Genomic DNA, 11898 nt, shown 5'->3' with positions numbered 1-11898 from the left:
GTTCCCTTTCAGAATATGAAATAATCTGATTATATATATTGGTGCATTATTATGATTATTATTTATTTTACTTTTTTTGTTTAATTTATTTTTGTTTATTTATTTATTTTGTAGGCTTATATCAGGTCCCATGTCAGGAAATGTTATGTAAAAAATAAAAATATAAAATAAAATAAAATAAATTGTGCATTTATATGTCAGTGTCACTTTCATGTTACAGCTGGTAAAAGTGGGCTAATTTCCATTTTATTCTTTAATTGTATATTTTATAATTACTGCTGTCACTAATCTCAATCCACAAAGTGTCTTATATCTACAACAGTCAAATAAATGTAGTGGAGTTAAAAGTAGGCTACAGTACATCCCTCAAAGATGTAGTGTAGTGGGGTACAAGTATACAGTAGCATAAAACTGAAGTATTCAAGTAACGTTAAAGTACAAGTACCTAAAAATTGTATTCAAGTGCAGTAAATGTAGGCTACCTGCTAATGACGAGGTGTCTGGGAACTGCTATTTTGGGTCAGTTATTCAAGTTTGGGGGAAATGCTCGAAAAAGTAAAGTTCACTGACTTGCAGTTATGTCATATTGTTTTAATATATAAAATATATATGTATGACAAACCGTCGGACTGTTGATAAACGTTGAAACCCGTTATTAACCGTTAGGTGTCGCGCTGTCGTCTAACGGCTGCCCCTCCATCTCTCCTCTACCGTCATGGCGTCTTCCTGCTCTGCTTCAGCTCCAGCATCACTGGGCGGGACCTCGGTGGGTCGGGCTGCCAGGCGTTGGGCACTTCCGCCGGGGTCGGGTTTCCTTCAACTCGGCATTTAAATTGAGCTGCAGGACATCAGCTGCTGCTGCACTCAGCGCCGCGCTGTGACAGAAAATAACCGCTAGCTAAACAGGCTACTCTTATTTTTTTAAAACCGAAACGACAGAAATAATTTCAGCTCCGGAGGAGATCCGGGTAGTTTGGTGGGCAGAGGAGCGGGAGCGGGTGAACAATAACGGGGGTCGATCTGTGACAGCGGCTCGGTGCATCATTTTTGGGATTCCTCCGCTAGCTGCTGGACGAAACTGAATAGCGGTAACGTGACGTTGTGCATGAGCGGAATGATTTAGGCTTTTTCTGGGTAGTGTTTGTTTACCGAAATAGACTGGTAAACAACAACAAACTCATTGAAAGCTGTGTTTTTGTGGCCCTGGAGCACAAGTGGCCTGGACTGGGGAGGACCGATGGACTCGATGATGAGAGTGCATTTGAAGGGTCAGGTTTAATTTCTGATATAATACATACAAAAATTTGGGTTTTAATATTGTTGTAGATATTAATGGACACAAAATAACCTTCAACTGTGCTGAATATAAGAAACTAAACCTTAATATTATTAACAGCAACAGTCACCACCCATCAGTGTGGAAGGACAGACTGACTTCATTTCATCTGCATATATTATCTTGAGACTGATTTAAGATAAAACAAAACTTTTAAGGAGATTTGATCTGTTTTTGAGAATATTTCCAGTAAAACATAACCTGCTGAAAACAATATAGATTATTTTTAGAGCGTATATGTCACCAACTGTCATTTTTGTTTGGATTTAAAGGTGGATCTGAAGTTATTTGTTTTTAATTAAGTTCCAGCTTATCTGACTTTTTAATAGTTTTAATTTGGAGCTCTTCCCATTGTATATGTAAAGAAATCTCAAGGACATACCAAATTCACAGACCTTTCAGGATAGCTCAATAACCTGTCAGTAAAGTGACAAAAACAGCATCTCCGACCAGTTACACCCATCAGAGGCTTCACTAGTCCTAACAAGCAACCAACAGCCATGTTCAGTTGGCTTGGAACCGACGACCGGAGGAAGAAGGAGCCAGAGGTCTTTCAGACCGTCAGTGACGGACTGAAGAAGCTCTACAAAACCAAACTCCTGCCACTGGAGGAGAGCTACAAGTTCCACGAGTTCCACTCCCCGGCTCTGGAGGATGCAGACTTTGACAACAAGCCCATGGTCCTACTGGTGGGACAGTACTCCACCGGCAAGACAAGCTTCATACGGTGAGGGGAACAACACACATACACATATATGAAGAGGTTCATATGGAAAGGGGAGTCACATGCAACACATGAGGCCACCAGAAAGATAGACAGGGAGAGGATGACACACCCAAACTGACTTTACACTCTCTGAGCTGCACCAGTTAGGCAGTTTGTTATGAAGAGAGAGGAAGAAGAGCTCATGGGATAGTAAACCATCAGCAATATGGAAAAAGGGAGGATAACCAAACAAATACACCCACAGCCTAACTGCAGGAAGCCACACCTCTACAAGCTTTACTGAATCCATAAAATGTTTATATGACAGCCAACATAACACACACACCCACACACTGCCTGGCACTGCAGTCCTCCCTGATGTGTGTGTATGGATGATAAGACACATCAGGATTTGTAATAAGGACCTACTAGCTCATAAAACCTCATCTGGTGGAGATAAGAATTAGCCTTTAATGCTTGAAGGGACAGTTCACCCCTGAATCTAAAATACACATTTTTCCTCCCACCTGTAGCTCTTCTGTTTGGGTGTGAGTTGCTGAGAATTGGAAATATTGACCGCAGAGATATCTGCCTTCTCTCTAATATAATGGAACTAGATGGCACTCAGCTTGTGGTGCTCAAAACGCCCAAAAAACCCACTTAAAAACCTCAACAATGAGCGCAGGCATCAGTGATGTCACAAGCCCTGGCTGGGGTAACCCTCAGGTGGTGAAGGAACTGGAAACATGACTTGAAAAGGCTGAAAAACTGTCCTCATTACTGGCTGAACTGAAAACACCTTTGCAACTTTATAAGTAACTTTTAATAATCTCAACATCTGTAATAATATATTCATAAAACCTCAAACAACAGGGGTGTCCAAACTTCTTTGTAATGGGAGCCACATTTGATAAAGTGACCTCAGGGCCAGCTGCGCCTTGCATCATATGGGTTATTAAAAACATACAAATGAGACAAATGCAACTAAAACTATTCAACTTTTCACTGCTCCTGAAAGTGGCAGCCCTTGCTGTCGACGTCACGCTTTTTTGCTGTGGACACCTCGCAGGAGTTATCTGCTGTTAGCTAACTGCTTGCTTGCTTGTTTACCATGTCTTTATGAAAACACATTAGCTCCACCTGCATAGTTCCTAGTTGGTGCATGTCTACAAACTGTACGATAGTTGTGCCATCGCAAGGTGAACAGAGAAATGCAACATGAACTTGCTTGATCAAGCAATACTGTGTGTAGGGTTGCAGCGATACACCGGTTTCAGGGTATATCGTGATATAACAGTTGACGGTTATCATACCGTGTACATTTGCTTATCTACGATATTGAAGAAATGACGCAACTGGAAGGAGAATCTCCCCTTTATTTTAGTAATTCAAAAAGGAGAGACTTTTTACACATACATCCAATTATAATAATAAAATGTTTGTTTAACTAAAAATAACCCTTCTGTTTTCATTCCTTTAAGGGTCATTCTCACTGATAGTAATATATATTAAGTAATGCTATGATTACGTGGAACCGTGATGTTTTCTTAGGCGGTTATCATACCGTGAAAATCTAATACCGTCGCAACCCTAGTTGTGTGGGAGGCCACTTAGAGTATATTTTAGAAGACAAGCCAAGAGCCGTTTCAAAGCCATCTGCAAGTCACAATTGGCCCCCAGGATGGATTTGGGCATGCCTGTCTGACAACAATATGAACATCAGTCTTCATAAACACAATATAACAGTGCCAATGACTATCACAGGAATAATTATAAAAATAATAATAGTACTTAACTTAGTGGGTGGCACGGTGGAGCAGTGGTTAGCACTGTTGCCTCACAGCAAGAGGGTTTCTGGTTCTAACCTGGGGTGGGGTATTTGTACCTGGGGTGAGAGAGCCCTTCTGTGCAGAGCTGCATGTTCTCCCCATGTCAGTGTGGGTTTTATCCAGGTACTCCAGCTTCCTCCCACAGTCCGAAGACATGCACGTCAGTCTGGCGACCTGTCCAGGGCGTACCCTGCCTCTCGCTCAATGTCAGCTGGGATAGGCTCCAGCCCCCCGCAACCCCTAACAGGATAAGCGGTTACAGAAATGAATGATTGAATACTTAACTGAGTGGTCATATGTACCTGTGGTATTTCAATGCAAGCTAGTATCAGTAAGGCAAAATACAAACATAAAATCACAGAAAAAACACACTGGTTTCCAGCAGATAAGCCACAAGGATTAATCTAGCCTGGTCTGGAGCAGGTCTGGAGTAAATCTTCCATGTGCCTCTGCTTTCATGAAACCGAGTCAGGGCTAAATTCAGCTAAGATAGCTGGAAAATCTTGGCTGTTTTATATTTGATTTAAGGGTGAACTGTCCCTTTAATACAAGTTATCTTTATTTAGATAAAAGCGAAAAGCAGTGTTTGCTTGCTTATCAGTACCTTAAGTACTCTTTGTTACCAGGGTATGACCGATAGTGCTTCAGCCATTTAAAATTATTCTGGACAAGGGTGCCTTATTATGAACAAATTCAGATTTAGCATAAAACTTAGTATAAAAATAGTGTTTCTACAGAGTTGTGTGCTCTGGTGTTGGTGTATGTGTTTATGTGTGACAGCAGGAGATTATCAGCAGCAGGGTGTTGGGCCTCTTTTGAACTGCAGGACTGCTACTAACGACATGCCCCTCACAAACACACACACAAACTCATAAACACACACTCACATTGGCTTACAGAGCGTAGTGGGTAATTAGTGGAGTAAGCCTTTGAAAGCCAGAGAGAGGATGCTGTTAGTGACTTCCTGCTACAAGACAGGACAGTGCAGACATCTTCCTCCTCTGTCTCTCACTGATTCTCCCTCTCTCCCTGGCTTTTTGTTTCTCTTTCTCACCAACAACACCCACCAGTCAGCAGCCTGACCCCCCCACAGCACACCACCGGCATTGTAACACTAAGATGCAGAATGCACAAACTGCTGAGTAACCCTCGGTCAGCATCTCTTTCATTTCGCATCACAGGGCCCCAGACTTTAAATGTGGGAGCAGTGCAGGTTGGAAAAGCTCCAATAGTGATGTTTATTTAAATCGTGTTTGACTTGGTGTGAAATAGGAAAGTGATAAAATGTGAATGAATGTCTGTCAGAGGAAGAGAAGATGGATAGAGAGGCGAGAGATGTTGGTGGAGGGTAATGTAGTCTCTCGCGGTTATTCAGAGGTCAGTAATCTGAGCCTGTCTTCATTTCAGGGCTGAAATTTATCGATTTTTCTTTTTTGCTGCAAATTTCACACTCTGAGTCTTTCAGAGAGTGAATCATCCACAGAACCCAACTTCTCCTTCAAGGTGACAGGACACATTGGCTGGGATGACAGGAAGTATATTTAGTCTAGTCATAGTCTTCTATTTTCTCTGCTCACAGGTAGATTTTAATGTGCGTCAGTGCTTTAAACGTTATATGATGTCACTGTGAGGTCATGGGTTGGTGAAGCAAGTACCTTTGAATTTTCAGTTTCATCTCATAGGTCTCATAGGCCGGGAGTCAGGTCCAGTCCTGCTACCTTTTTTCCCCACAATTATTTCCCGTTAGCCTATACCTTGGGCAATCACAAGTTGATAACAAGCACCCACAACTCGTGGCCGAGTGGTCTCAAGGGGCCCAAAACCCCCTTTTTTGGACATGTTTCTGGCAAAATGATGCAAATATTAGGGTGCTACGATGACATAAATAGCCATACAAGTATGAAAGTTGGCAAGTAGTATCCTGACACAAAGGGGAAAGTAGCAGATTAAGATTCTGGGGCTTGCTGCCATTTTATTTCAAAATATCACGCACAACATCCCCCAATAACCAAAAAAATTACTGTCCGTTTGACAGATTCTAATTTAAAATGATCATGTTTCATCACTTTGCTATCACTGCCTCACTTAGAGAACTGCCCAAGTTGACAGGCTTCAAATTGAGTCCAAGTTGACTTTTCTATCTTGAAAATTACACTTGCTCTGGCCTAAATTTGTCACTGTACCTCAAATCAGACTCCAGCCTTCCAGAGAGTCTACTTGCCAACTGTGTGAACCTGGAAATGTTGAGTTCCCCAAAGTTTTATGCTAGAAATGTACAGAATGTGTGCCCAGCATTTCCTGGATGCTAACTTGAATATGTTGGGAAATTAGCATCGCTAGCATTGATTAGCATAACCACCTATGTAGACTATATTTCAGCAAATGCTTGGTGGATTTGGACAGTATTGGAGTGGTTTTGGGGGTTACTAAAGATGCAGAATCCATTTCTGATATTTTCAAAATGTCAAAAAGGCTGTTTAAACTACATGTAGCCATATTTCAACTCTCAGGGGGCTGATTTTGATTAATTAAGTGAATTTAGGAGTTTTAGAGGATGCTGAATCAACTGGATTGGACAGATAACTTATCATCTTAAAAGTGCCACTGACAACATACTGCACAGAATGTGATCAACAGGGCTCAACGCAAATTTCTGAAAGTGGTTACCAAGCTGGCAACCAGGCATCAGCTTATGGTTGTCGAAAGTGAAAATGTGGTGGGCATTTTTGTCACCTTATATTTTGTGTAATTAAGATACTGGAGCTTAATAATGAAAATGTGACTCAAACGAATAAGAGCTTTTATTACAGTAAGCAAACAAAATCCATTGTGTTTTCTCTGATACTTCACAGAATTTGCATCGGAAGTTTTATCAGTTAATCAGTGAACTAGATACGTTACTTATCAAGGTGTGTCGTACATGCCTTGAAGAATAATTTTCCATCCAGCTCCAAAATGCCAGGATACTTACCCTCCCAAGACTTCACAAATTTACTTCTTGTTTTTCTTTCAGGTTTATCTGGTTCTTTGTCAGTTGACTCACTTTTCATATTTGTGATGCTGACGGTGAGCCAGACTTTTCACCCCACAGTTAAACTAAATTAATTTACTTTGGCATTATCTCTAAAGGTTCAGACACACCAGATCAACATCAAAGAACCAGTGGCAACAAAGGCCGACTGTTGCATCGCCTCATGTTGCCTATGCCTCAGCCAAAAGGTGGCACCTAAACACACCGCAAAGACTACGGCCAACTAGCACAAATATAACTCATTCAATTCATTACCAACTGTAAGCCACTAACTCATCACTGTGTCCTGTATGCTTGGGTTAGCTGGCTCTCTTTACAATTTCGTATAAGTCTTCACTGGCGTTCTCATGTTTACAAAGCTATTCTTGGCCTACTTCCAACATATTTATGTGTGTACTAAAATTGAAAGTGGCTCTGCTCTCCATTCTCAGAGCATGTTTTTAGTGTCTGTACCGAGGATACGTATAGAGTTTGGCAAGAGTGCCTCGTAAGCAGCTGCTTTTATGTGGAATCTTCTGCAGAGGGACTTAAAGATGCACTCATTGGTTCCTCTCGGCAGTTTCAAAGCACTGTTGCAGGATTTTTGTACACAAACTTTTGTATGCCGATGTCACAGTGTATCTTCTCTCATCTTTGTAATCATGTATAGTTGCCATTTTTTGCGTTTTTACGAATCGCTTCTTGTATACATTAACATACTTTTTGGCTTTTCTTTGTAGTGATCTTATTTTGTGTTTTATATTTCTTGTTTTAGAGCTGTACATTTTTATTCTGTATTTTTTTTTTTTTTTTTTGTCTACGTTGTCTGTCTGTTGCTGCCTGTCTCAACCAGAACACTCTTGAGCAAGAGATTTTAATCTCAAGAGGTTTTTCTGGTTAAATTACAAAAAAAAGGCAACAAAGGCTCAACAATGGCCCAACATTGACCAACAGCAGAATGTCAGCTTGGTGGGTCAGGGCCCTAAAACAGATGCTTGTGCGCATGCGAGTGAATGCACCAATACACATGCAGCGTTGGCTGGTCCGGTTTTGACTGTAACGGCAGTATTTAAATATCACTATTGCAGCAAATATTAAAAATTTATTTACTCTGCAGTGCATGTTTTGTTGTTAGCCTCCCTATTTTTTATAGCCTATATATTAAAAAGCATCTGTCACTGATGCAACCAACCTGGCAACTGTTACTGTCAAGCCCTGATAAATGAAATAGCATGATGTGAGATGATGAATTGCACACACATTCACACACAGTATCTTTAGGATATCAAACATACAGTCTACTTGTACACACGCATTGCACAACCTCTCTCCACAGACACGCTACACAGACACATGTGCAGAGAGATGGCTCTACCAGGCACTGCTGACTCCTCTGACAAGGTGTGTGTGTGTTTGTGGAGAAGATGTATAAGTGAGCTGTGTTTACATCTGGTAGCAGTTAAAATGCATACACATCCCACACTCACATCTTGAATTTATGGCCCTTTAGCTGTAAATCTTTTGCCTAAATCTCCATTTTACGGCCTGCACCCACATCGCTGGGATGAGTGATGTCACTGAATTAACAGATAAGCATTCAACCTTTCACACCTCAAACATATGAGATCTAAGTCAGCTGTGTTGCCATAGCAACGGTTAAAGATGAGGTCAAAAGTTTGCATCAGTTGTAACTCGAACACCCATTTGCAGAAGAAAACATTCACTAATTTGAGTTTATAGGTCTGCTAAAAAAAAATGTGCCCAGTCACAACCCATACATGCATAAACTTTAACATGTGGTTGTCCATCTTGTTTTAACCTTTCTCACCTCATTCAGCTGTTTTTCATCATCTGTCAGCAAAACAAGCGCCTGGCAGGGTGGTGTATATGACCACTCCTTTTCTCAGCAATGGTAGAGCTCAACCAAATTCTTGTACAGATTCAGCTTCCTAGTTCAATCTGAGTATTCTTAATTTTAAACATATTTAGCAACTCCAAAAAGAATTTTGATGCTTCTAAGTTGACTTTTCCTGTAGGAACACTTAAGTGAGGCCTAAATTTCCAGCTGTAGCTGATAGCTATGCTTTCTTCTCTGTTATTGTGCCCACTTTTATCTGTTTATCTAGCATGTCGTTCCCAGAGTGTGATGCTGTCATCTTCTCCTGATAGTAGTCACCATGCTCTTGGGTCTGAATACCTCACCATCTCTCCTGCAACAGGTTTTCGCTCATTTAACCCCACTTTTGGCCAAACACCTCCATCTCTGTCTTATCTAACCACAAAACAAACTTGTTTCAAACTTAATGCTGCTGAATTTGGAGCAGTGGTTTACTTTGTGCTCAGCAGCTATCCAGCCCAGGATGATGTCAAATTCCCCCATTTTTCGTTCCAGCAGCTTCTAATTCAAGACAGACCTGGTTTCTGTTGATTTTTGAATAGTTTCTTATCATCCTGACCAAAAGGCCTCGCAGTGCTTCTTTCAAATTAGAGCCTGCAGATGTAACGCACATCTGCCCTGCTGCCTGAAGTTGACCGTGGGGATTCAGTCAACTCATTGGAATGATAGAAATGATGGAAGGTCAACTACAAGCAGTTGCGTAAGGGGTTGACTCAGTAACCCATGGTTGGAGAACTTGTACATGCATTTACAGAAACATAATTTAACTCTAAGACAAGATATGTTTTAAGTGTGTAAAATACTCTGCTGTGATTAATATTTGTTTAACAAGGTTTTCCCACATAAAAAGTTTTTAAAAACTCTAAAAAGGGGCGAGAGACTCTGGATCTGGCCTCCACCCTGCCCACCAGAAGGTTTTGCTTTTTAATTTCACTTAAAATTAGGTGTGGATAAAGGTCTAGCTACGGCTAGAGCAGTGCACAGCAAGATAACCAACGTTACCTTTCGAAGAAACATGGGAGAGATTCAGCCGTACATATTTGAGCTTCAGTCAGAGTCGGAGTCAGATGGTGCTGTTGTGCACCAAAATCGGTGACTAGCAGTCGTATCAGAATGCTAAGCGTTAGTTAGCATCTTTTATATGTTTATGTTGTTTTTTAGCTTGTTAGCATGTAGGCTAAATGGCAGCGGCTGACTCAGCATTAATGGTTGTGAAACCCTAGTAATATCTGCTATGATGGTACAGTGTGTTCACATGGGTCCTGTTTATATCCAGAAACTGCACACTCTAACATGTCTACTGTCAAAACTTTCACTATGCTAATGCTAACTGCTCTCTGTACTGACAAGTCCGCTCTGCGCTGGAGGTTTCAGGTTTATTTGTCGGTTTAGTGTCAAAGTCTCTTCCTGGTCAACAGTATTAGACAGCGATTTGCTTACGCACCTAATCTAGCTTGCTTGAAACTGAGATTTTAGAGGTGGTCACAGATGTCGCCCCCTTCTGTAGAGGAAAGTAACAAACTTTGCACAGATAAGAAGTCAGTATAGTCAAGGTCAGACATTTTAGGGGACATAAACAAAAGAAAATTACATTTTTAGGTGGGGGGTGGGGGCTTTAAAAAAGTCAAAGTAATACATGCTGTTATCTTATGAAGTTGTATTATATACTCTTGTCGCCTCATAGTATGCTATCTACACAATGCCCTCTGCACTATTACTTATTATCATTATCAAAAACATCTCGTCTTGTTTTCTGTAACGCCATGTAATACTATCTCCCCTACAGCTACCTGCTGGAGCAGGATTTTCCCGGAATGCGGATCGGCCCTGAACCCACCACGGATTCCTTCATCGCGGTGATGCACGGCGACACAGAGGGAGTCATCCCCGGTAACGCTTTGGTGGTTGACCCCAAGAAGCCCTTCAGAAAGCTGAACGCGTTCGGAAACGCCTTCCTCAACAGGTAAACACACTTTCACGAAACGCCAGATGATATGCACTGATGGGAGAAGCTGTCAGATACCTGTGGAGGTGTGTGTAGTGAAAACACAGAGTGGTGTACCAAGGTGGAGTGTGTGGACGCACGGGGAAACTAGTGGAAAATCAAGGGAGAGTGAGAAAGAGAGTCCACGCTACAGCTCTACATTCCTGCGTGATTGAATTTCCCTCTGCTCACTGGTCAGGCTTTTCTCTTTTAATGGCTGTCTGTGTGTGAGAGACAGACAGGGAGAGACGGAGAGACAGACAGCCAGTCGTCTTTGCAGAGTCATCCTTCTGGAAAAACAAAAAGTGCCAAAAACGCTTTACTCTCACGGTAGTGTCCTTGCTGTGAGGGCCCACCGCTGCTGAAAGGAGACAGAGGAATCGCTGACTATCAGTGGGGATTAGCGGGGTTCACAGTGAGGACGACCGCTAACCTGTTAGTATTTATACAGCTGGAGACGGAGAGATAGAGGAGAAGGAGGAGAGAGGGAGGCAGAGGTCTGGTGTAGGATGATGTTTGTTGTTTAAACGTTTTACACTTCTGTCCAGTTTCTTTTAACTCTCCTCTCCTCTCCTTCTTTCCTTTCCTTGTGTGTGTGTTCTAGGTTTGTGTGTGCCCAGCTCCCAAACCCAGTGCTGGAAAGCATCAGTGTGATTGACACACCAGGAATTCTGTCAGGAGAGAAACAGAGAATCAGTCGAGGTAAGACACACACACTCTTTTATCTCCCTCTGTTTATGGTAATGAGTGTGTGTGTGTATGTGTGTGTCAGTATTCGTTCACTGGACCCATTCAGCTGCAGCCCCCCTCTAGTCCCACTGAACTCTGAACCACAATGTCAGCATTTCCTTTGGATGTGTACGCGTGTGTTTATTTTAGCTTTTAGCTATCAGGAGGATTATGCTTCATTCATTTCAAAGAACAGGAAGCAGCGACAAAAAGATGAGCTCTGAATGTGCTCTCTTATACACACATACACAAGACACACACAAATGCATGCACATATTTTGAACACTGTAAAGTTCAGTACTCATTTTGATGTACATTTGCTTTTTCGTGTGTTAAAGGGATGGTCCAGATTTTGAAACTGTATGGTTTGACTAAAATGAACAATGACAGCAATATAGTCCACGATG

At 41.6% G+C, this 11898-nt stretch overlaps 1 protein-coding gene across 1 annotated transcript in view; it reads left to right on the top strand.

Annotated features, from left to right (window-relative positions):
* The first annotated feature begins 862 nt into the window (after positions 1-862).
* ehd3 (EH-domain containing 3) overlaps positions 863-11898 on the top strand; it is a 28190-nt gene continuing 17154 nt past the window's right edge. The window contains exons 1-3 of the mRNA XM_049589591.1: positions 863-2063; positions 10565-10741; positions 11367-11464. Of these exons, the coding sequence (XP_049445548.1) occupies positions 1837-2063; positions 10565-10741; positions 11367-11464 (502 nt within the window). The 5' untranslated portion in view covers positions 863-1836. The remainder of the gene's footprint in view (positions 2064-10564; positions 10742-11366; positions 11465-11898) is intronic.

Source organism: Epinephelus fuscoguttatus, linkage group LG11, assembly GCF_011397635.1.
Source record: "Epinephelus fuscoguttatus linkage group LG11, E.fuscoguttatus.final_Chr_v1".
Lineage (NCBI taxonomy): Eukaryota > Metazoa > Chordata > Actinopteri > Perciformes > Serranidae > Epinephelus > Epinephelus fuscoguttatus.
Note: the sequence above shows the minus strand (reverse complement) of the source record. Positions and strands in the feature narration are given on the sequence as shown.